Source organism: Chlamydotis macqueenii, chromosome 9 (genome assembly GCF_036417535.1).
Source record: "Chlamydotis macqueenii isolate bChlMac1 chromosome 9, bChlMac1.mat, whole genome shotgun sequence".
Taxonomy (NCBI): domain Eukaryota; kingdom Metazoa; phylum Chordata; class Aves; order Otidiformes; family Otididae; genus Chlamydotis; species Chlamydotis macqueenii.
Window position 1 is genome coordinate 1,744,700 of NC_141564.1, and position 26,689 is coordinate 1,771,388.

The 26,689-nt window shown below is 45.3% G+C and overlaps 1 protein-coding gene across 1 annotated transcript in view; it reads right to left on the reverse strand.

Annotated features, from left to right (window-relative positions):
- Positions 1–18,152: 18,152 nt before the first annotated feature.
- NYAP2 (neuronal tyrosine-phosphorylated phosphoinositide-3-kinase adaptor 2) overlaps positions 18,153–26,689 on the reverse strand; it is a 113,974-nt gene continuing 105,437 nt past the window's right edge. The window contains exon 6 of the mRNA XM_086754794.1: positions 18,153–18,756. Within this exon, the coding sequence (XP_086610920.1) occupies positions 18,529–18,756 (228 nt within the window). The 3' untranslated portion in view covers positions 18,153–18,528. The remainder of the gene's footprint in view (positions 18,757–26,689) is intronic.

A 26,689-nucleotide genomic window follows, 5' to 3' on the forward strand; every position in this document is an offset into this window, starting at 1 on the left:
CCTCCAGTAGCTCTCAAAATAATTTATTAACAGAACATAGTAGTTTATAATAGAAAAAAATCCAAGCTTGATAAAAGATAAGTGTAGCACAAGAAGAAACATTCACTTAGGCCCTAAGGAACTGAATAGTTTTATGTACAATGAAGATTTGTCAGGGAAAAACCCAACTATATTTTCTTTGCTGTGGTTCCTGTAGAGTTTCAATCCTGTGATACATAATGATGCAAAAATCAGATTTTTCAGATAAGCCACAAAGCAATAGAAATTAAGGCTACGGCAGATAAATTGTCTCAAACCCAGGAAAAAGACTACTAAGAGAAAAATATAAAGAACTAAAGTGTTGATTATTTTCCTGATATGATGCCAGGATAATATTGGTACATAACTAACCTCTGGAGCTGAGGAATCCACCTGTGCTCTGGGATCAACCAGTTCTAATACAATGAAAAGCAAACTGGAAGGTGTCCAAGGCAGAGCTCAGTTGCTATAGAGATTGCTTTGACCAGACTTCACTAGTGTATCCATCATCCTGATCCAACTTCTGTGAGATCAAACGTATCCTAATATTTCATCTATGTGAGTTGAGTTAATCCAAAAGCTGAAGCAAATAGCCATGATGATGGTGTTTCCCAGAAATTGAGATATTGGCTTTGTAGCTGCACTTCTGTAGACCATGTTTTGCTAAACTGCCAAGAGGGATAGTAAGCAAAGGCAGCTCTTCACCGTCTTTACAGAAACACATACCCGACACAATCGTATACACATGAAACTTCCATTTGTATTTTTTATATTCCTGCTCATATCCCATTTTAATAGGCGTTAGAAGGTCTGGAAGACTTTGAGGAAGCAAATTCTCCCGGGACCCATCAAGCACCTTGAATGATCAGGCCCGAGTAAAACCAAACCAGAATTTAAAATTTAGTTTTACACTCTATAAACATGTAAGCACAGTCCCAATGGCAACGTGACTTACATTTCCCTTCACCGGTCAGTTCTAAACTTCAGTAGTAAACAATGACATGGTGCCAAATTTCCACATAGGAACACTAAAAATATAATCTTGTTATTGGGATGGGATAGAGAAAAACAGAGCTCTATGGCGAATTAAGCTAAGCCTTTTTCACTTAGGCCCAGATCCAGAACTTCTCAATAGACATTTAACTCCCATTTGTTTCAATTTCCCTCAGAGAATTAGGTAAGTATAAGTTCTGTCTTCAAATACCCTTGAGAATCCAGGACTTAATTTACCAAGTGCTTAATGGAGGTTAAAGGTAATTTATTTATGAAAATTCTCCTGTGTTTCCATCCCAGAAACTGGGGCTGCCATTAAGTTAACCACTGGAAATTGCTTTGACAAAACATAGTCTCGTGAGCTAGCAACATTGAGATACTTGCAAAAAGAGGCTTTGAGCACATTTGAAATAGCAAAGGAGAAATACTTTTTATGCACAGCTGTGGTTTATGTTTAATATTGAGGTTTCTGGAAATTATTTAGGAAAAAAAAAAAACATTTTTCTCAAAACTATTATTTTGTCACTTTTCTTTTCTTTTCTTTTTTTTTTTTTTGTTTAATCAAGAAGTAAATATACTCCGAAATTGGCTGGTCGATTATAAGTTCAATAACTACAGAAGACTGGAAACGGACAGAAAACAATAAATCCAATCAATTCCTAATAATGGCTCCTTTACTCTAAATCACCCAAATGCCCATGTTTGCCTGAGATCTCCTGAAACAGGATGATTAAATCTTCAAGAGGCTTAGTCCCTCAGGCCATCCCCTTCTTTGAGCTTCTGCTCCTCGAGACGAGGCTCCTTAGTCAGACCTAGCTCCAGTTTTTCAGTAGTCAGCCTAGGACTGGAAATTCTGTTATGTTCCTCTTTAACAGAGAAATAATGAAACACAAAGACCATCTGTCCACACTGAGAAGGCAGACAAAAGTGATTACTCACTTAAAAATCATGATGTGGCTATGATTTTTCTTAAAATGCTTCTTCACCAAGCAACAATATCTGTCTTGTAACCTTAAAATTTTGGTGCTGATATATAACACATTTGCTCTAAAAACATCGTTGTAACTACAGCCTGACATGGTTTCTGTAAAACTCAATGACCTTAAGGAAGGGGATCCAGAGATTAATTTTTGCATTGATTTTTTTAAGCTGTTAAACTTCTGTCTTTTTTCTGAGGATACACATAGTTCACCCAGCTTACCTTGGTTTACGTCCACACATGACCCAGCATTTGCTCTGTTGCACAGACAAAACAATATATATATTTGTGTTGCTTAAAGTCCAAAAAGAGAATACATTCATTTTGACCGATTCTTGAACTTGGTCAGAGCTTATTGCCTATTTGTAGATTAGATGCTAAAAATCCATTATAAGATACCGAAGGAATTATTATGCAAAAGTGAATGAAATTTCCTCACCTTTTTTCCTAAATAAATCACAACATTTAAAGAGAAGCAGAAAATTTTACATGATCCATGCTTTAGTTTGTAAATAATTATTTTAATTTTTTTTTATTATTTTAAACATCAGCATCTTAAGACTCAGTTCCTGGTCATTCAGAGGAGAATTCCCATTAGATCCAGTGCTGTATCAAAATTTTAAACCACAGCAGCACAGGTAAAATGAAATCATTTGGTGACTGGACTTGTGTTTAAAACAGATTCATTCATTATTCCTTTTAATTGGAGATGAAAGTACTCCACATTACAGGAATCAAATACAATCTTTAAGTCTCTGCTCTCAGGAATTCAGCTACTACCTCTCCTTTTTTAATCCCTTAGTATGTGGGAAAGAGAGAGAGAGAGGTAAAATAGCAAATCTGAAATTAGGATAAAAAGGAAAAAAATAGACGTATGCTGAGGGAACCATAAAAAAGGGGGGAGCACTTCCAGTCGTGGATATTTCTCACTGCAGGGACTTAAGAGCCCCTAACTGAATGAGAGAACATCATGAAGGGAGGTTATTGTTGAGGAGGAAAGGTAGTGGTATTGTACCGCATATTTTCTCCTTCCTGACATATCTGCCTTCAACAGATATTTTCAGAGAAGACATTGATGGGGCATAGACTTAATTCAAGGTGAAGTTTTCCAGTTTCTGCAAGAACACTTTGAAATCTTTCCCAATAAATGCATAACCATGATTTATAGAAATTTGCTTCAGGCAGATTGTACTGTTTTCGGAGAAAATTGATATAAAATGCACTGTTAAACAACTGCTTGGCAGGAACACCCAACTTCAACTCAAAAAAAAAAAATCAAAACAAACTTAAGAGGATTATTTTCTCATAAGCCCCTATAAAGTAAATAAAAGCAAACTTTTGAGATCATTAACCATGACAGCTAATCTTTGCCTCTACAGAGAGACTCACCAGCTTCAGCACGGCTTCTTGTGTGCTTGCAGTGTTCCCCAGGGTGAAGAGGTCGGTTGACTTGTCCGCGACCTAGAGATACAAGACAGAGATGAGAACAACATCTAGTCACATCTTGGTCTCCATGAAATCAAGGAGGTATGTGCTCCTGTTGTAGATTCCATTTTGAAGCATCAGCTCAAGTGTTGCTAACGAGAGAGGTTGACCAGTGTGTGATCAGCACAGGCTGTCCAGTAACGGGGCACGGACGAAGTGGTAACCAACGGGACAGCAGAGCTGTGGTGTGGTTGCACGTGAAACATGTCAGGAAGAATGACAAATTCTATATTTTGGCAGGTTTAAATGAAAGTTTTCCAGGTGCTGAATGAAAAAGCAGAATGTCATCTTCTTATGTCTTTGTAACTAATGGAATTGGACAAAACATTCTTCTAAATATTGCATTGTGATTTGACAGCAAGTATAAAGGAAGTAGAAGAGTTTTTCTTTCAAACAACAGAGAGAATTTAAGCAAGGCCAAGCTTAAATGCCTTGCAGTTAATATTTAAAATTACTCAACCCAAAATAATTTTAAATTTAGCATATGGAACTCTTTCTCTAATGGCAAAACCCAACATGATTAATCTTGGCTTTAAATACTATTTAACTCCAAAGTGTTCAAAAAGCTGAAGCCAAATATTGTAACCATAGCTAATCTCAAAACAAACGAGAACATTGCGACATGATTCAACCCAAAAGATGGAAGCTGAATGTTGTTTAACATCTGGGAGTAGAACAGTCACATAAAGTGCCGTTATTCTAAATTAAAAAAAAAAATTAAATGGACACAAAAAGCAATTTTGCCTAAGGAGATTAGTTAGAAAAGATAAACACTGTCGTAGTTCAGCCCCGATCGGGACCAGACTACGCAGTCTCTCTCTCACTCTCCCCACCCTCCGAGAGAATAGGAGGAGATGATATAAGGAAAACGGCTCGAGGTTTGAGATAAGGACGGGGAGAAATCCTTAAAGTTACCGTTACGGGCAAAACAGACTGGACTTGGGGAAAACTATTCATTTATTTCTAAAATTAGCAGGAGAATGAGACAGGGAACAAGATAACCTCCCCCCACCCCTCCCTCTTCCCGGGCTTAACATTATCTATACTACCTCCCCTCCCGAGCGGCACAGGGCGGGAAAAGGGAATGGGGGTCGCGGTCAGTTCATCACGCGTTGTTTTACGCCACTCTGTCATCGTCGGGGGAAGAACTCCTCGCATTCCTCCTCTGCTCCAGCGTGGGGTCCCTCCCACGGGCCACAGTCCTTCGTGAAACTGCTGCGGCGTGGGTCATCTCTTCCATGGGGTGCAGTCCCTCTAGAACAGCTGTCCCAGCGGGCCCTCCACGGGCCACAGCTGCCTTCAGGCATCCACCTGCTCCGGCGTGGGGTCCTCCATGGGCTGCAGGTGGATCTCTGCCCCTCCGTGGGCCTCCATGGGCTGCAGGGGGACAACCCGCTCCACCATGGTCTTCACCACGAGTTGCAGAGGAATCTTGGCCAGGAGCCGCGTTACTCCTCCCCCTCCTTCTTCACTGACCTTGGCGTCTGCAGCCGTTCCTCACAACAGGCTGGCAGACGCCTCTCAGGATCCTTTTTACATCTTATTCACTTCTCATCTCCTCTCCACTTCTTGCAGCCAGGCCGGGCCGAGTTGGGCCCAGTCTGCTGCCCGGTGGGAGGCCAGAGGGTGAGGCCTGCAAGGCCCACAAGGCTCACGCCTCCCCATCTCTGCCCCCCGCTCAGCTGCTTCACATCTCCTCCCCCTCTTTTTCTGTTTTCCCCTTCTTAAATACGTTATCGCAGAGGCGTTATCACGGAACATTCTGCTACCAATTGGCTCAGCCTTGGCCAGCAGCGGGTCCGCCCTAGGCCCGGCCGAGTCCACTGAACAAAGGGGAGCAACTTCTAGCAGTTTCCTACAGAAGCTACCACCTTAGGCCCCCCCTCACTAACAAACCAGAACAACACACACATTCTCCTGTAATAAAGCCCACCCTGCACCCAGTTTGCTCTGTGCTTTGCTGGGAAACTGGTTATCTCATCATAATCACCTCTGAAAAACTACCTGAAACCAGGAAGCTTCGCAAAAGTGCCCATGAGCTTATGAACGGGTCTGAAGCTAAGACTGGTGAATAAGACACTTTATGGAGTTGTGATCTTTTGACAGCATCGGACACACTATTCCTTGTAGAAATTTTTTGCCATTCCTGTAGGAATCAATGAGAACTACTAAAATCTGTTCTTAGAAAGGAAAAAGATGAACGCAGGAAGCACAATCCCGCCTTGTGAGAATTCTGGCAGAGACATCTGATGAGTTAAAGTCCTGATGAAGTACTGACAGCGAGGATCTCTCAGACCCATAATCATCCTTAGGGTACTTAACAGGCTTAACGAATAATGCCTTTAAATATCGGCTCTATACGGACCATTGGTTGAGTCATAGATCTCGGTACAAACGCGTACCTGGGAAATTTGAACAACTCTTGCATGACACATTTTGAAATGTGCTTTACGGAGGACACTTCACTCCCTAATGTAGGAGACATGGCAGACCCATATCAGGTACGGCAGACAGTACCAATTCAGCCTCCCGAAGTCAAAACGAACCGCTCATGCAGTATGTTCGGAAATAGTTGCACGATAAATGGGGTGGCCATGCATGTAGATCATCGAAATGCGATGCCAAGTGACAGTTGCTCGTTCTGGGACAATTTATGACCCACTCCACCCACCTGAGAACGAGAGGCCTGCAAACTCTCTGTGGTTTCTGCACAGCTTGGAGCTGCGTGTCTTTCTGCAATAGCACAGGAGATGAGATGTATTTGCTTACTCTGACGAAGGGAGCGGCACCTCTATTCTTGCTTGCACAGCACTTGGAGTAAACATGCAGCACTCAACCTTGTATTCAAATACAGAGTCTTCCAGACTTAAGGACCAACTGATCATGAGTAAAACAAATAAAAGCACGCAAATGTATTTTACTTCATTATAGACTTAACTTTCTGACTTCACTTGCACTTCCATTATTTCAATTTTTTTTCTTGTCTCGAAACACCATTTTTAATGGTTTGGTGGGGGTTTTTTTTGAGATACTATGTGTATCTCATTTTAATTATAGTTTCAAGGTACTTGTTAACCTACAATTAGTGCAGTGTGAAGCTGAAGGAAAGCATCGGTTGGGCCCAGAATAACCTTGCAATTTTCTCCTTATTCTCAGCTTTCTAAGATCTGAGGCTCCAGATTGTTTGATTCCCATTTGGATTTTTAGCCCATCGTGAACTTGACACAGTTGCTAAGATACATATCAGGCTGCGCCGTGTTGGTACAATATTATTTAAACACTTTAAAGGGCAGCCTAACAGTTCTCTGTAAACACACGACTCCACTGTAAACTGTTCTCAGCAGAGACGAGCAGCCTGACACCAAAATTAAATCCTGACACCAAAATTAAATTTCAAAGATTACTATGGCAGGCTTCGTGAGCATCTCTCCACCACCAGCAAAGCGTTTCCCGGTTGTGTTGCCGCCTTGATCTACCCTCACTGCACACACCAATCCTCAATGCCTGCAGCAGAACCCCTGCCCGCACCTTCCTCTCGAGCGGGACTCCTCTCCCGCTGTCGCTGTCACAAATATGCAGGGAATTTCATTTGATGATAGTAGCCCAGGGGCAAAAGTTGTACCCAGGACTGCCTTCAGTAATCTGCCCAACGTTGACCTGACCAGAAGCCCTGCTCATGACTGAAGGTCTTGCTGCACTGCATGCTGTTGGAATGAAAAAATTAAAAGCTTAATCCTTTACAAAGAAGGGCCAGAGATTCACACAGTCACAGCAGGCAAATACAAGATCATATAGGCCAAGCTCAGGAGACGTTTAATGTAATTGAAGCTTGTTTCATAGAATCACAGAAGGGTTTGGGTGGGACCTTCAAAGCCCACCCAGTCCAACCCCCCTGCCAGAAGCAGGGACATCTCCAACCAGATCAGGTTGCTCAGAGCCTCATCCAACCTGGCCTGGAATGTTTCCAGGGATGGGGCATCCGCCACCTCTCTGGGCAACCTGGGCCAGTGTTCCACCACCCTCAGTGCAAAAATTTTTTTCCATGATACTCTGTTAGTTTGGAGCTGATGGGAACCTCCTTTCACACACAGCCACCAGCGATCACTCCAGAATCCTGACAGCCACCTCCCCGCACGCAGCGAGTGCCCTGGGCCATGACTGGTGTGAGAAATGGCATCGATTCCCTCTCCACGTACATGCGTAGCTAGCTGTTTCTTCAAAACTGCTGTGAACTGTTGTGACTGTATTTTCAAGAGATCATTTGCTTCAGTAAGTATGGCAGGAATAATCAATTAGCTATGCAGGTGTCCTCTACCTTCTTCTCACCATGTAAGTGTTCCAAGTCTTCCTAACCTTGTAGCTTTGTTTTTTACAAAGTGCTAAAATGACAGATATACGATCATTTTTTGATGGTCACAAGGCATTTTTTTTTTACAATAGTAGGCTGTGGTGATGGTGAGACCTCTTGTTTCAAACATAGATGACCATGGAAAAGCCAGAGGAGATGACGGAGAGCATGACAGGCACAGGGTCCCAGCAGAGATGAGGCCTGTGAGTATGAGGGCTTTTTTGCAGGAGAAGGGAGAACAGAAATTATTCTCTAGTCCTACTCTGATCCCATGAAACTTTGTGGAGATCCAAGATTTTCCAGTTAGCACATTCTAGGATCTGTGTCACACTATTTCGTATTTGTGAGTAAATATTTCCATTATTTTTTAAAGAAAGTAAACCAAAGCACTGTTTTAAGACAGAATCACAAAATCATAGAACTGACTGGTTTAAGATCCTGATGCTTAGGTGAATTTTGCACTAAACATACATTTTTCATTGTAAATTCAGCACTGGTAAGCGTCCCCACGTGTTCTCAGGCCGTGACGACACTCTCTAGTGAGGAGTTATGTGGAAGGTATAATGTGAGAACAATCAATAGTGTTATCTTAAAATGTTCAGCTATGAAAGACCAATCAAGGCTTGAAAAGACCAGAAACAATCCATTTCCATGAGCAGTTAATAGTAGGTAACAAGGCAGCAGAGAGATAGATAAAGATTAACCTGAAGGAAAAGAATATTTAAAGCATTAATTAGACACACTGGAGCTTAATGTGCCTCAGAAGAGTTTTTAAAAGAAGGCTCCATCTTAAGGCTTGACATCCCATTGCAGAATTACAACAATCAAATAGCACATGATAAATGTGACACTGAACACTATTTTCTTTCGAAACAATTACATTTTGTTGAATTAAAATGTATACTACTGGCTGGATTCTGCAAGAGTGTGGAATGACATTCCTTTCCCCCTCTGAAGGTAATGTTGGATTCTCCAGAGTAAATCTGGAAAGCACATCGCAGAAAATGGGACTGTATTTAAACAGAGGGCGGAGAGGCAAGGGGGTACCCAAGGCTGAGATCTCCAAAGTTTTGAAATCTTCTCTGAAATACGGTGGGACAGGTTGACACCGGGCCCTCGTTAAGGCTGTGATTTACCTTTGATGGCATCAGACAGCAAATAACAGTCTACCCAAAGATAAATCAAAGGTGTGTAAAACATCCTCAGCCCAGGGTGGCTCTAAAAGGGCATTTCTCTATGCTAGCACAGCAGTACGTGTCCCATTAATTATTCTCCTTGCCTGTATTATCTAGTGCTCTTCAGTGGAGATGCAGTTTGAAGGACAGAGGACACTTTGACACAGGGAAAAATCCCAAATCAGCATTTTGTCCCATTTTCCATTAGTTTGCCACAGAAATAGTATAAAACTTTCCTAAGACACACCTTGAACTAGCAGAATATCTACATTAAGTGCTATATTTCACCGTACCAAGACACCAAACAGGGCTTCCCTCCCCGATACTTGCCAACCTCACCTGACAGAGCTTTCACTTATCTTCTGGACAGAGAGAGAGAGGAAAACCTGAGCAGAAAGCACTACATATTCATTTCTTCTCAGCGACAGAAGGACAGAAAGGTGATTTATATGTGGCAGAAGGCTGTTCACGTAAGCATTTGTGTCTCCGTTGAAATGAAATAAGCAGTAAGAAAGCTTTCTTATGGAAGTACAAAAAAGCCTGTGCTCAAATTTTCTTCTCTATGTTCCTGAATTTGAGATTATGCTCACTTGGATTACAACTTGTCAAAATTTGAAATTTCGTTTTGATAGCAAGTCTCAAAATATCACGTGTGTTTGAGTTCCCAAACCAGCTGGAAAGTAAAGGAACCTGAAAATATTTTGCAAAAAAAAAGGAAAAAAAAAATCTGAAGTGTTACTTAGTTCATTTAAAAAAATGTTATGAAGGGTTCTGAGCATTTCTCAGACATTCAGAGTATTAACTCAGACAGCACACTGGAGATTTATGCTTCTCTGTATGTCTACGAAAATAGCTGTAGGTGATGAAACTGAGGGGAACATCCCAGGATCAATGAAATGCCAGCAAAAGTACATGGAAAAACATGCGGTACCTGGTCAAATTCACAGTCTCCATCAGTCCATAGCGCTAAATCCCTGGCACAGCTGTCGGCACGCCCATCCCAGCACTGATGGTGGTAACTGCATGCAGTACCCGTTCCTGAAGTGCTTACACCAATATTCTGGTCACACATGAAGACACGCAGACACTTACCGGTCTGTTGGTGTTTGGTCAAGATGCCTGGCTGGGCTTTCCCTCAAAGGACACCACCCCTCTGCTCCTCACAGCGATGCTGCAAACCCCAGATAATCCTCCTAGGTGTTCACTTTCAATAGCATGACGCTGTCTCTGCCAGAAATCTCTGGCAGAACACCCTACCTGTTGGCACTGGCAGGTTCTGGTTGAGGCTAACGGCATTGCTTCCAACCTTGGATACCCCAAACAGGTCAAATCCCAGCTAGCGTGGAGATCTCCTCTCTTTGGCAGTGGTACCACCTGGTTAGACACCTTTTAGGAAGTGAGGCCAGATGTTTCGGCACCATGGTCAAGGAGAGAGATGGCTAGAGAACAGCAGGGAAGTCTTACAGGTGCTGGCGTGTGGAAGGAGGATGAAGCAACACTCCCAGATTTTATATGGTCATAACAGCACAGCAGCAACACGTACTGGGAGGACCAAATATTTTTCTCTGACACATCCATCCTTTCGAGTCAGCCTTTAGGTTTTATTCCTGCTTGCCTTGCTTAAACTGCTTGGAAAATACCCAGAGAGGACCTGTGTCTATACTATCTTGATCTTCATGTCAGTCTAGAACAGCATCTGCTCCTGCCTGCCTCAGAAACAAGCACCCAAGGGTTGATGGCCCAGACTTGGGCAGACACCACCTCTCAGCTTGCCGCGAATTAATCGTGACAAAGTCTTGCACGGAGACGTCATCATGGCTACACTCCCCAAGCCCGCTGTTCCCAGTGACACGGCGCGTCTCCAGATTGCCACAGCCACCTGCAGTGGACACATGAGTGCCAGCCATCCCGTCTGGAGCTCACTGCCACACAACTCAACGAGCCAGGCAAGCCACACGGAATAACTCATCCTGACCGCTTATCCCGTACACTACTTGTGCCACCACATCTCATGCACAGGGTAAGGGCCAGGAAAAGGAAATGCTGTTTTCAGACCTCCTGGATGGGCCACATACTTCAGCAGGAGTTGTGACAAAATTCTCCGACACCAATGGACTTCACAGCCAGGCAGAAGGTGAGTGCCTCCACCTGCTCAGCCCAGGATATCTCAGCTTCTTTGCACTGGAAAAAATAAACACAGTTTGTTGTGTTTACAAGAACAGTAAGAAAAACCTGAAGAACTCGGGGAAAGAGCTCTTTGGTGGGAACCGGATTCCACAGGAGTGATTTTAAATTTCCCCAGCTGGCTGGAGTGGGGGGAAGGCCAATTTTCCACCTTGCAGAATCATTTACACTCTTCCAGAGGATGTAAAAACATTACAGACAGGAGCAGCACCATTTAACACCCACTTTGGAGAGGTGTTAACATCTAAACAAAGGATAAAGCTGCGGAGAGCAGGCCCAGAGACATGCAATGAAGAGCGATGGCTGAGAAAGCTCAGGCTCCTCTCCCCCTGGGGTGCTTTCCAAGCCGTGATGGCTCCCAAAAAAGCCCCGCAGAGGGGGTGACCTTTTGGTGGGCACCACGCCTGCTGGAGAGCTGAGTCCCCATTTGGGGAAAGGGATCCCACCGGGAAAAGATGGGAAGGGACCAGCTCAGGCCTTGCTGCCTCAGGGGATGCCCCATACTGGAGATTAAACTTGAGCCTTTACTGCTCAGTTCCCAGGGATTTTTCATCCCACAACCCAGCTGCCATGCTGTCTCACCCATGGGTGCCCTCACAGGGGGACCCGGCCCTCAGCTGGGACGGGGCATTCAGCCTGGGCTGCCCCCCGCCATCTGCCCGGCCCTGGCCTCTGCCCTCACACCGGGCCTTTGCAGGCCTGAAGGCTTCTGGGCTTGGCCGTTGCTACCAGCTGTGGGAGATCAAGGATTTATCTGTTTTTTTTCTTTTCTCTTTCACTGAAATGCAGCAATTCCACAGCAATCCAGCTCCCTCAGCCGTCAGACCATGAGAGCCTATCTGCTCCCCAAAACGCGACCCATGACACTGAGTTAGGAGTCCTGTCCCTCTCCCCGCATCCCTCCGCTCCCAGAGAGGAGAGGGACATCGTCCGCTTTCCCACCTGCGCTCGGGAGGCCTGGCTTGGCCCTTGGGTGCGAGGGGAGGTTTCTGCTCCTCACATTGATAAATGCTGTCCTCTAAAACGAAATAGATGGCGGTTCCTGCTCCTGCTCCCTTGGTACGTTTCCTGAAGGGTTGGAGAGTGCCGAGCCCACGGGAGAGAGAGCACAGCACCAACAGGAACAAAAGGCGACGGGGGAACTCTCATTGGACCCGCAAATGTATTTCCCAAAGCACATCGGAAAAGAAAGGATGGAGACAGAAAGAGAGGCAGGGACAAAAGGAGATGAAAATATGCCACAGGTGGGGAGAACACAAAACCCACCACCCTTCCTGTGCCAAAAATCTCAATTAAAAGGTGACAGGTGTGTAATTTTGCTTTAAAGGCAAAACCACACCATAAAAGAGATGCTGGCAGGTCTAGAAAATAAAGGCTAAATGTGTTCAGTCTTGCCTTTGAGTAGTGTTTCTTTTCAGTCGCCTTTCGTTTTTGTAAGTTTTATGGAGTTTCCCGTGGCTCCCTCGCCAATTCCGTCAGGGCTGGCGCAGATCTGAGCGATGCTGGCCCACCTCCTCCAACAGCTTCTTGACTTCCCCGCGTCGCTCAGGGCAGGCTGGTTCCCAGGCACTGCGGGCCCCTGCCTGCTTTAACGGCTTCCCAGCCACTCTGGCACCAGCGAGGGTCACCAGGAGCGACCGCGGCGCAGAAACAGCCGTGACGCCAGCCAGGGTTATTGTGACGGTTTTTAAAATGCGAAAGGAGCCGAGACCCGTGACAGAGCACTGCGGGCACCTTTCCACTTCTAAATAAACCTCGAGCAAATGTAAGTGTAAAACTCAGCCATGGCTTTTTATGGTCCTGTCTCCTTTTAATTTAAACCTCTTCTGTTTAAGAAACCACAGAAAGTGTTTCTGCAGTGGCAAAGAAAGCAAGTACACGGATTTCAAATAGGAAAAAATCAGAATTTGCCCCAAATTTATTCCCCCTTCTGCACTGGACAATCATCCTGTTTTGTTCCTTCTCTGGTTCAGGTGCCGCTGTCTCCCGCAGCAAGCAGGCATGGCACGGTGGGATGTTGGAGGCATCCTGGAAACCCTTTAGAAATGAGCTAGCAGACAGGACTTCAACTGTCCCACTGAAGAGGACAGGCAGCAATCTGACTCTTTTCCTCTTTCAGTTCTGGAGAAATCCCTGTAGAACCTTCTGTCCATTCCTAGTCATTGCTGTAGGATTTCCCTATGAAACATGGAGCCTGGGACAAAAGGCTGGAATTGGCTTTGGAGGATGAGTCGCTCTGAACATCCATGCCAGCAGCTAGGGAGAGGAAGAGGAGCACAGAGAGGTGGCAAAGCTCTTCAGCCATCACACGGCCACTGGCCACAGGGTTGCTCCTGCAGCGAGGGAGGCTGTGCCTTGGGTAAAGCACGTGGCTCCCGAGGCAGGGGAGCACTTGGAAAGCCCTTTCTGGATCATCTGAAACCCGATTCAGCACCAGCTCCTGCAGAAGACGACCAAAGGTTTCCCACTAGTTTGGTTCTGCATACAGCTCTATAGAAACACGGCTGGATGAGTCTCTGAGCAACCTGATCTGGTTGGAGATGTCCCTGCTCCTTGCAGGGGGGTTGGACTGGATGGGCTTTGAAGGTCCCTTCCCACCCAAACCATCCTGTGATTCTATGATAGCACCTTTTTTTGCATATTAAAGGCAGCTTTTGCCATGAAGGGAGAGAAATTTGGTGTCAGTGCTACAGCAAGAACGTGACTGTTTCTTACTGGGTTCTTTATTCACTACTTGCTTACTGGCTCTTGGAAACCTTTTAAAATTATAAAATATCTTCTTAAAAAAAAATAGGTGCAGCATTTTGCTCAGTCACAGAATGCAGGCTACAAAACTTCAGTAAAAAAACACAAAGTGTTGAAAAGTTGAGCACTGGAAGATCAGTGTGACCTGTAAGGTTGTACAGGTCCTTTCCTTCCCCCCATGCCCGTCCTGTCCCCTCCTCCCACTGTGGAATTCCTTTGTAAGGACTGCGTTTTACATAGAATCGTGGAATGGTTTGAGTGGAAAGGGACCTTCAAAGCCCATCCAGCCCAACCCCCCTGCAAGGAGCAGGGACATCTCCAACCAGATCAGGTTGCTCACAGCCCTGGCCAACCTGGCCTGGAATGTTTCCAGGGATGGGGGATCCACCACCTCTCTTGGCAACCTGGGCCAGTGCTCCACCACCCTCAGCTTAAAAAAAAAATTTTAATATCTAATCTGAATCTACCTCCCTCTATTTTGAAACCATTTCCCCTCGTCCTGTCACACCAGGCCCTGCTGAAGAGTTTCTCCCCACCCTTCCTGTAGGCCCCCTTTAGGTATTCCCGATGGGAGTAAAGCTCTCTCTGGAAACACGTAAGATCATACTGACGTTTAAGCAGATTTTTTTAGAGCTTTATGGAGGGCATAAGGGATCCCTCTCCCACTTGTGGATATTCTGCAAATGGAGATCTTTGAAGGGAGGTTGTCTTTGAAGTGAGCATCTCCCATCCCAAACTGCGAAAGGTACTTCCAGAAAAACTCCTGTCTGCCCTTCAGAGAAATCTTATCCTAAGGATTCAGTTGAGCTCTACGCCAAAACCATCAAATGAGAACGAACAGCCAAATATTTTAAACTATTGCTTTTTATTATAATTACACTGGAGCACAAATAAATAAGCACTAAATTATTGTAAAATATTGTCAATGCACTAAAGAAAGCAGAATTGATCTTCAAACGACATCTTATTACTTCAGAAGTATCAAAGGACATTTAATTACATCTCTTACCTAAAAAAATCAAGTACAAAAATGAAAAGAAAATGAATATGTATTTATACTGTGTATATAGAAACGGCTAATAATATATGATTACAGTTAGCCTCTAGCTACTCCTTACTCCTACACAACCTCAGGCACGTACCTGACAATTTCTAATGAAATATGAAAAAAAAAGCAACATGACATTCAGTTTCAAGATCTTGGTAAATGTATTACACTGGAATGAACACGGAATGATTCAATTTTCTTTAAAAACCCTGTCATTTAAAAACATAGTGCCGTTGTCCACTTAAAAATAAACAACCCAAACAAACAAACAAAAAAAAGCATTTTATACCATTTGCTGTAATTTGTCCAAAGGAGCGATCAAGTAGACATACATCGGCTAATATACGTAAACACATTTTTAGTGCAAGAATAACAAGACCTGTGACTTTACTGTGCTTTCCTGGAATCACAGTGCACTTGACACCAATTGCTACACTAGAATGTTCAACTTCAGGAGTTTAAAGCAAAATAAGTGCATACGAAACGGTTTCATATGTACAGTCTTGGTAAGTGTGTGTATATATGTGATCTGTACGTATATACAGATTGCATATTTATACAAACTACAGCGCTAACGACCGCGTGGAACCGGGCACCATCATCCACCCCGCGGCACGGAAGCTGCTGAGACAACAGGGGACGTGGAAAACGGTGAGCGGCATTTCAAGGGCACGCGCACGGCGTGCTCCAGCGACGGGGCACGGTACAGGCCGCCGGCGAGCGTCTTGCTCCGGCTCTGTCCGCGACCTCTGGGAATGACTCCACCTGAGCCTCCCTGCCCTCCTCCGGAAAACCATTCTCGCAAGCGTGAGGTTTAGTTCACACTTCTAAAGTGCTTTGAAGGTAAGTGCTGAGTTATGTTTTACTTTTTTTCAGGTACTGTCGCGCTTTAAAACAAAAAGCCATTGTTTCCACGGGATCCAATGGAGGTCTGGAAGCACATGGGCGATTATTTTGGAACGACAACATGAAGAGCGTTGAGCGATAAAAGCAAAACAAGGAGCGGCTTCACGGTGGGCTGAGTGTACAAGCAAGCCTGCTTAGGCCAAGAATGCTTCAATTCCCTGATCGTTATTCCTACGGTGCATCGATATGGAAAGGACACAGCATGAACAAACACTATCCAACGCGGAACTGTCGACACGAACTTTGCCATCCCCCAACGGGCCCAGCGCCCGCATGCACCCACAGGTCTGGACCGCAGAATGGATGCCTCGGTAGGGTTCCTGGAGAGACTGCTCCACAAAGAGACCAGCGCAGAGAAGGGGTTTTTGTTTCGTCACCAGAGACTTGGTGCGGCTGGGGGAAAGGGCTGAGCCAAGTATTTCACACACAGGTACGAGAACTTCTCTTGCTACACAACAAGGAAGACAAAGTGTAAATGCTTTCTGAAAAACGAACCTGTTATCTCGACCAACAAGTCATCTTCTTTCCAGCAGATTCTGGAACTTTGCAAGATCTCTGGAGTTTTTCTTCTGCCACTTTCTTTCTTTTTTAAAAAAAAAAGAGAATAAGCAGAACATACACTTGGTGTCTTTTGGATGTAACACGCCTTCAAAGATTCCTTCACAGCCTTTGGGTTTTTTCCTGTCTTCTGTTTTTTTTTGGCTGTGAGGGGCTCTTCAAATCTGCGTTTCACTTGCGTACCCCTTCCAGCCACTGTAAATTCGTAACACGCACCAGTATTTAATGTCTGTGGGTAGATACGTATGCACATCTATGAGTATAGAGAGATACATGCATATATACATATATATGTGTGTACACATATGCATATATACATATACAATAATGCCAATATACATACACACATATAAACACACACTTCATCTTTTACAGAAATCTCAGCTTGGACATCAAAATATACATCAGTTAATTGGATATAAAATATTTAAAAACTTTATTTTGGAGGCTGAAAAGAAAGTACTACTGATAAAGCCTTACTCAAACTCAAATTTTAGCAATATAGATTACAAAAACCTTCTAAAATTTGTCATTTTTGGTTTTTTTTTCTGACCAGCAATTACAGCTGTGGCAACGCTGCCGATATAATTTCAAAGAAAAGCCAATACAACAAGAAGTTCCAAACCACACGCCTTTTCCTCTCGGCGAATGTAATATTAAAATGATTGTTTTAAAGAGGGACTTCTGTGCTACCAAACTGTGTAGATAGAAATTTAAATATACAAAATATATGCCATAGATATTTTTTTTTCCCTACTCCACAGCAGGACAAGTTTCCCTCGCTCTGGACAGATCCTTTTGGAAGATATTTCACTGCATGGATTTCACCCTCATAATCAGGATAAGCCTTCTCTTTCTCCTGTTAAAACCAGGAGGTCGTAATTCTTTGGTCATGACATAATATTCTGTTAAACCGGGTGTAACATAATACAGGATCGTGAGCCAATTACGGAAGCAGCCAGGAAGAAGAAACGGCAGAGCCAGGAGAACGCGTTTACGTGGGCCTCTGCTTGGAAACCACGTGAAATCGAGAGGGATTTCCCTACGGGCATTCACCGGGGCGGAATTCCAGCCTTGAAAAACAACACAAGGAGAGCTGACGCAGCGCAAAGTAAGGATGTGCGGCTGGATTCCAAAATGATAAACATGTAAACAGAGTTTGCTGCCTTTATTTTCCGGACCAAAGAGGAAAGTGGGCAGGAACGGTGGGTGCGGTGCCTTGACCTGCTCGGCGAGCGGGTCTCTCCGCCGCGGGCTGTACGATGCTTTGTCACAGTGAACCATGGTCTCCGCTAGTCAGCTCAGGATACCGAAGGAAGAGTTCCTGTCGCAGGCTTTCTGCAGAAAATTTCGTTTCTTGGCCAAATAATTTTAGTAATCGATTAATATAAACGCACGGGCAATTTATCTGATTGACTCTATGAGAAAAATTCCTATTTTAAATGCAACTTGGGCATCCACATGAAGCACGTTGATTCGCATTGCTCGCAGTTTTGGTGTTTCCAACCAAATCTCTCTCCTTTGCCCAGCCCCCTGCCCCGCTCCGAAGCGCAGGACCCCTAAGGAGTACGGCTCCAGGAAACGCCCCCAGCCCTAGCACCGAGACGGTTCGCACACCGTCCCGTTCCACAGAACAGGCAACCGCACGGGAGGCCACGTCCAGGCAGGCAAGAGAAACAAAATGGTGGCGAGGGGAGGGGAGACATTGGAATACCACATAGAAAATACGTAATAAAACAGTGTAACAGTAACATTATATAGTAAAATTCTTCATAAATTTTTGAATTTATATATATATATATATATTTAAACAGTGTACTCGTTTGGGTGTTTTCAATATATTGGCGAAATATTTACATTTTGATATCTTCCGGATCCAAAAAAATCCTGGATAAATACATACGCCTTAATCCAGTCGGAAACTCAGCTCTCCCTGTGGAAGGACAGGCGAGCACTGCGTCCGGGTGGTTTATTCTTAGGAAGTTCACCACCCGCAGGGAAGCCTTAGGCCAGAGCCTCCGCCTTGCTAAGCACGCAGGCTACCTGCGCTCGGTGCAACGCGGTGGAGAGGGCGTCCTCCCCGCGCCTGTCAGATCGCCGTGTCCCAGAAAACAGTCTGCTGTTTGGAATACGGAGGAGGGCTGTATTTCTTGGTGCCGGTATTCTTTTTCCAGCTCGGCAGAATAGGCATGCTGTCCTGTTTGCAGAGTCCCTTCTCCGATTTCTGCCGAGCTTTTATCTCCTTGCAGAGGCACCGTTTTTTCTCAATCATATCCAGCATCGTATGGTCCCCTTGCAACCACTGCATACACGTCACCTATTGCGGGGAGCGGGGGGAAGAAATAAAGGAAGGAAAAAGAAAAGAAGACAAAAAGCACACAAATAATTATTTAGTCACAGATTGAAGATGCTGTTTCTTTGCAAGGTTAGTATTAGTCTCGTTTGAAACACTCTAATTTGTTTGATGAACAAAAAATCTCTATGCCAACGACAGAAACAAAGCCAGTCTTCACGTCTAACTGGTACCTTAAGAAAAAAAACGGGCAATAAAAGGTCCCCTTTTTAACTTCTCCAGGGCGCTGAAAGCTAATAAAGATAAATGGTTCTGGCAAACTGGTTGGATTTGAAGTGATGGAATAGATCTTAAAAGGCACACGGATCTTAACAACGTCCTTCAGTTGTGGAAATAAAAAATTCTATACGCTGAACTCCGTGTTTTATACTGCTTTCCAAATGCAACCTGTCACATTAAAATCATGGGGCTACCACTTCTGAGTATCAAGCTGAATACAACTCTGTTTAATTGTTTAAAAATTATTTAGTGAACTCTGTGCAAATTATATGGATTGCCCTACCCTACTCTGTGACAGCGTTTCGTTAACAGGAAGGCACCAAGAGCTTCGGAACGCCACGTTTTCATGCACATAGAGCATTTGAAAACCTGATCCTGCTCCAAAAAGGGAGGTGAGCGTGTGTTTAGTCCTAAGTCCATGTCCCAGCCCCTCCAAAGCCCGAGAATGTGGATGTGGCTTCATCCGAGCTCGGTGGGGCGCCGACAGGACTGAAAACGCCTGCGTCTTCCGAGGCCTTCGATGGAACCGAAATCCCTCACACCGAACGACCCCGAAAGGGCTCGCTGTGCTCGTGTGACACACCGTGTACCTGCAACTCAGGAACCGTCCTCCCAGCGCTTACTCTGCCAATCTGAAACGACGCCTCGACTCTCCCAACATTTATTTTCCACGTTAGTCACAAATTCAGGATTTGGGTGTCCGTAAACGCGTGCCATACGCTCGCAGGGGCTGTCCAAGCACATTTTTGATCTCGTCAGGAAAACACACGTGTATGGCAATACTTTGGCAGCGTTTTACGATCCATGAGGGAAATGTATGTTTATTATTATTATCTGAGTACATTTAATAACGCCTGCACCTTTCATTCACAAATCTCAGGATGCCAAGCGTGGGCAAACACCAGGTTCCTAGAACTGGGGACCAGTCTTCTTAGAAACTCCCATGGTTCTTGGCTGTTTTTGTGGTTGGCTTGAGGCGTATTTTGCATTTATTGATAAAAAGATAGAGAAAATGTTCAGATTCATAGCAGGAAACAAAGCAAAAGGAATAAACATGAGTAAGCCTACCAGAAGAAGTAATAATAAACAATGTATTCAAACAGAAAAAAATAAACAGAATGCAGAAATTTGCATATTTGTTCAGACATCTTTGTAAAAAAAAGGTTTTTAAGGGATGACAGAGGATAAAAGAACTTCAGGTAGAATTATCTTTCTTTATACCAAACCAAAGCCCTGCTTACCTTATACATTAGACAGTTGAGTAGAACAAGTTTAAAACACAATATTTATTTTGTTCTTCAATATTCTTACAAATTTAGAATTTCAGAGGTAACGGATCTGCAGGGCGTCCTGGGCTAAAAGTCTCCCGGAAGCCTGCCGAGCCTGCTCTTCCTAATCCAATATTTATTTTCCATTTCAGGAGTGATCTACTGCTTACTGCGGTGCAGGGAGGTACGAGGCCACCGCCGTGGGACTTTCTTTGGGTGCCCAGGTCTGGTCAAAAATCCGCAGCTAACCCGGAGATGCTCCCCCCGCTCCCCCGGCTCGACTCCGTGGGTTTTTGGAAGAGGCTCCACCTAGGGAGCCACTCTACTCATCATGGATGGGTCAGTACTTACACAGCAACGTCTTCGTTTTGGCTGGGTCCTCCTACGTGGGGCAGGAGAGGGACACAGCCCGCACACAATTCATTACACAAAATACCCACAACACACAGCCACACCCCAGCCTCTGGGCTGGATTTGACGACAGTGGTGCCTGAGTGTGGGTTTCCTCCTCTGGGTTTGTTATAAACCACCACGTAGGTGAGCAGAGCACGTGCCAGTACCAAATCCCGATGGCACGCCATGCGCTCCAGTTACCATGCATCACAAGCACCATCCGCGGCACGCACAACGCTGTCGCACCCAAGTCATTCCCCCCCCCGGTACTACATGCAGTGCCGCTGCCAACGCAGTGTCCTCTGGGAGCCGATCTCCTTCCCGGGATCCAGGGGGACGGAAGCAGGATTTTGAGATGCTAAGCTCTAAAACACCCTTTGCCGCTTCCCAAACTGGTGTTGCGGGATTTATCAGTGACACAGACACTGCCACCCCCTGCAAAACGACCCCTAAAATAAACCCGTGTGTCAGCACCTCCAAAACCCCTTTTGGTACTGGCCACTGTGTTGTGCTGCAGTCAGTGAATCATTTATCATGGAGAACTGGAATTTTTCCACTTTCCCAGGCACGGATTTTCAAGACTATGGGTGATTTTTCTTTAACGTTATTTTTGTCTGCTGGCTAAGTCCTTCACAGCAGCATCACCTCAGACGTACTGGCCACGCGGGACATTCCTCCCCTGCAACCGCGTCCCGGTAACGGCGCATGCAGCACGAACGCGCGGAACTGGTGTGTGCAAAGTCGTGGGCTAAAATAGTCTGAGTGAACACACGTAATGCTGAAGGGCTTGGGGAAAAAGCTTAAAAGTGAGAACAAATGTCCAAGGGTTCTATTTGACAGTTCTAGTGTTCAGGTGCAAGAAAATAAAAACGCACGGAACAAGGGTGCGTGCCACTTGAAGCTGCGAGAGAGAGTTAAGAGGAGATCTCCAGGTTGTAGATCGATGACCTACAGACATGACAATAACCATGTCGCCAATACAAACGCTGCAGACTTAGGCCTAATCTTTCCTGCGCCTCACGCTTAGTTCCAGTACTAAATTTTTTCACATCCTCCCTCCTTGCTGGCTTCAGCCCGCTCGTCTGGTCATGCACCGGGTTGTTAATATCCCCGCTGTATCACAGCAAGGGATTTGTTCAGTGGGAAAGGCACAAAACCAACGATGTTCCAACTTAATTTACAGCATTCATAACATTATACAGCTCTCCTGTTCCCGAAAGATCCAGTAGCGCATGAGGAATGGTACGCGTACTGCAGATGTGGATGCAGGCAGACGGGCACAAAACGCAGCAGCGCTGGAGATGCAGGAGAAGCCAAGTTGGTTTTGACCAATGAGTCTTGGCCCAGAGCTGGTTCTTACCGAACAGGGAAGGAAGAGCCAGCAGCTCATGTTAGGACTGCAAGGAGGGATCTCCTGGAGATCCCAGGATGTGTATCAGGTATGACGTCACATAATCTCCTTTGGATTGTGAAATTTGCTGATTGTACTCCAATTTTTGTTCTGATGGAATGTTCACTCATTAAATGATCCAGGGTCCAAGACAATCTTTTTTTCAAGGTCAGACCGAGCAAGAGAGTGAAGGCAAACACCAGGCAAAGGCCCAGTTTGGAGGCTCACCCAGGAACTGCTGGAGGCAAGTGCAAACCCTCGCTCCTAAGCAGGCAGCAGAAGCCGCGTGAGAACCTGGCGTGTGGGAACCGCACAGGAACGCGGAGTGTTTGGAGAAATCCTCTCCCCTGGACAGGACTGAGTGCAAGTGTACATGAGGCTGTCTCATGAGTTCCTGCTAAACGCGCTGACCCTTTGAATATGCATTATTCTATAGTTTTTTTTTTCAAAAATCTTCTTTAAAGCAAATGCTCATTCCAAACTTGACATCAACAACAAAAAGTAAGATATTTCTTCCGCTATACAAAGCTGAATTCTTCCACACCGTTTTAATCTCAGCTTTCTTGAAGGCCTTCAGAGAAACCAGTCTAGGTTGCCACTTTACTTTTACTATCTGCCCTTATTTTTCTGATGTTTTTATTCCCAAAAGACTGGAAGTGCGTTTTATTACGACATTACATACTCTCAGGTTCTCCGTTGGCAGTGCCACGGAACAAGAAGCAATATTACAAAACCATCTTGCAACTAGGAAAAAACAACAGCTTTACACATCCTCAAAACAACGCAAAATGTTTTGTCTAAGGAAATTTTCTGAGTAAAAAAAGATCACTTCTGATGAGTGTTTTAATGCTTTATGAAGATCTGAGGAATAAACTAGGCGGTTGTACTTTTGTGTGCAGGTGCCTCCATTAGCGGTGGGCCCGCCTTTGTTTCCTCTCACCTCTCACCTCACAGGACTGACATTTTGAATTATTCCAGAAAGATAAGGAGCAGGCCCGATGGTTTAACAAATATTTGTACTGCTGAAATGAGATTGCCCTGAGGTGGATCACAGAACTGACTCGGAGCAGAGGTCTGGCCAGCAGAACATCTACGGTTCAATCGCCCTTGGAGGACCTGGAGCCAGAGGTCAGTACACGCCGTAGCTCTCCACCACCTCAGAATTTACTGGGAAAATCTCCTAATCCCAGGGAAAATTCCCAACAGGCTTTGGGTAACAATGACTCACGCTGCCAGGAACTCCCTGATGTCCCAGCAGATGATTTCTCTTTTCTCTGCCCTGGCTCGGGCTCTACGCCCACCCCCGGCACCCCTGCTGCTGCCCGCAGAACGATGCCAGCGCAGCTCTTGCTTGTTCAAAGCGAGAAGAAGAAATGTACATGAGCACAGCGCTTCCCCTGTTCTTCACTAAGCAGGATGGTTTGGTTGGACAAAGAGAGGAACAGATGGGAAAAGGGAGAAGAAAATATTCTCCAGTAACCCCATGAAGCAGTGAGTGACGGACAGAACTTTGCACCCTGGCTAGCTCCTGCCTGCGCCACGGCGGGAGGAGAGCACGGTGCTGGGAGCGATGCTGGGGCAGAGTCGGGGCAGAGCAGTGAAGGGTAGGCAGGACAAAGGCATGCCAATTCCTGGTGCTGAGGAGCGTTTCGGGAAACCTGTCATTGAAAGGTGCACTACAACTTTTCACACAAGTGCCCGTGAAAATATGCGCTGCTAAAAATGCCATGGGGGAGAAGAAACGTTTGAAACATTGCAGGCAGCTCTATCACCAGGCACCACCAAGTCAGAAAACGCTGCCAATTTTCATCCGTTTTTGAGGAAGCCTTTCTAACATTTGAACTGACCACCTGGTATTTCATGCTCTGGACACTTCTAAGGCTGGGGAGGGTTTTTGTGCTGTATGAACTTTTAATGACCTGAAAAAATGTTTTCCACTATAGCTTACAGGAGGTCTTTAGACAACACCACATCCCATTGAGCTGTTTCTCCTCAACACATCTTGGCTGCTAAGTTCTTGGTTTACCTTTTTTTTTAATGCTGCTGGTTCGTTTGAGGTGAAATCAGAGTGGCGCTTCCATAATTTTTTCCTGGTACTCTAGGTTCCCACCCACTGTGCTGAAATGGCAGAGGCTACGGGTTTGAGGAAGGTGCTTTTCTCCTCTGGCCCTGGTGAGTCTTCCGTCTCCTGGATGGGCAGAGGGGCTGACTCCTCACTTACAGGAAGGACGGGGAAAACCACGTCACACGCATGCGATCACAGATGCCATGCCCTGACCACTGCCTATCACAGATAAAATGAAAGCCCAGCAGATGATGTGAGGCCACAACGAAGTGATCTGAAACCAATGCAAAATATGATGAAGTGAAAAACACCGGCGGAGGTGTTTATTGTGGAGGAGATTATTAGCAAGGTCTCCGGGATCTGGAAACGACGCGATCTCGAACAGTGCGATCTGTGAGCGGTGCTGGCAGCATTCAGCAGAGCCAAACGTGCTGTTTTGTTTTGGCAGGCTGCAGTGAGTGAAGAAGCAAGGCTTTCCGAGAGCCACTTACCATCCTCCGGGAGGAAAAGGTTCTCCCTCCCTCTTCCCTGTTCTCAGACAGGAGCTCCCAAACTCTTTCCCACCGCAACTCTCGACGGCACTTTCTGGTGCAGACGGATCCCAGCCAGCCGGCCGGGTATAGCATCTCCGCTTGGGAGAGTGCGAAATCCCACTCGTAGAAGGCAGTCGTGTGCCACGGGTGCAAGCAGCGGAGGGCTGTCTTAAGTAGGAACCGACCTGCTATCTGACACTCTCAGCTTGACGTGGAGGTCCTCTTAGCCCATGTTTGCCAAGGTGGGGTGGTCCAAGGCAGGAGTTCAGCTGGAATCGGGTTTCAGAAAATCTGAGTGGCGAGATCCACACCCGTTTGAAGCCAAGAGGAACGTACCAGCTGGCTTCACGGGTCCCAGGATTTGACTACAGTTTGTTCAAACAAGTAGTAAAAAAAAACCTTCAAATTATTTAAAAAGCCTTTGGAAGAGCACTTGGAAAATGACATTGGACAAGATTTCTTTTGCTAACCGTTCGCTCTGCCCATTGCACTGCAGCTGAATGTTTTTATTTCCAAAGGCTGCAGAAGTTGGTGAGGGAGGGCAGAACTACGGGCCAAACCTGCAGTCGTTTCTTTCATTTCAGAAGAGGGATTCTGGAATAATACTGACGTGACAGCGTAATTTGTTAGTCGTTCATACAGCTCTGTCCTGCTAACCCATTCTCCTGTGACTGTTAAATTCAAAACACAATTGGTTATTAGCGCCAAGGTGATGGGATGTAACGGCACACTCAGGACACGCGGGGTGTGCAAGGTGAGCTGTGAAAGCAGACGCTCCCCGTGCCACGTGTACAGCGTGGTCCCGCTCCCCGGGGGAGCCGTCAGCCCTTCCCTAGCAGTGTCCGGGTGCTTTCCTGAAGGTGTCCTGCGATGCCGGCAGCCACGTGAAAACGATCCTGTGCAGTCCCGCACTCGCATCACGAGCGTGCACGCGGTGCTGAGCACTACACAAACGACCCTTTCCGGCCTCCCACAACTTCCTATTTTGAAGGGACAGAAGTAACATCTCCGTTTTCCCTCTAAAGACTTGGGAAGGAATCCTCCCGGCATGCTGCTCTGAATTCTAACAAAGTAGTTGGGTGGGAAGGAGGGAAGGAGCGCAGTGTAATCTTACCCTGTATGTGTGACATAAAGAACTCACCGACACCTGCACTTCAGCTTACGAAACTGCATTTGCATCACATTTCAGGGCTATGGTTACATTCGAATTGCTGCCTTTAATGTTTGGATTTGCATTATTCCAAATTTCTAAACTTCTGGAAATCTGTTTTCTTATAAATGAGACTTCCACAGAAAATAAAGAAAGCCAGAGTCCCTGTAAAAATTGTTCTTAATGTAATTCTATATCATAAAAATATCTGTATCATAAAAAAACTCTGGGCACCTTTTTTTAAACACAGGACTCACTAGAAGACTCATTACATCATCTTGCGCTCTATGGCCTCGCTATTCCACCACTTAAAAACAACTGGCAAGATCTCTGGAGCTCGAGGAACTCCCAAAGATTCCAGATTATGAGCAATTAATACTTATCCTAAAATTAAATTAGCAAATGGTTGGTAAACCTTCCACACCTCTGATTCCAGACCTCCAGTTTCATGATTCATTGCTTCCCATTAGGAAATGTCACAGTTACTTTGCGCAGAGCCAGCCTTGCACACACTCCTGTGCCTCCAGTTCTCCGGTAACCCTCGGATTACTGCTGAGGCTATCAATAAAGCCATTTTAAAACGATAAATTCACCACCCTGCTTCCCATTTTTACGCTGGTAATCAGTTTAGCTATAGATCTTCCTGACCTTGCATTATTATCTTATCTGGAAACATGGACAAAACTCAAGCCACTCACCAGACGTCCCGTCGTTCACTGTAAAACAGAAAGGAGAGTTCAATATTGCGTCAGGTCAATCGCAAGAGGGACAAAGGGCAGAAGACTTCCCCAGCGTTCAGGGGTGCAGAGATCTCCTGCCAACTGCATTTTGCAGGGGAGCGCTCTCCTGGCCTAGAGCAGGGCTCTAGATGATCGCCTC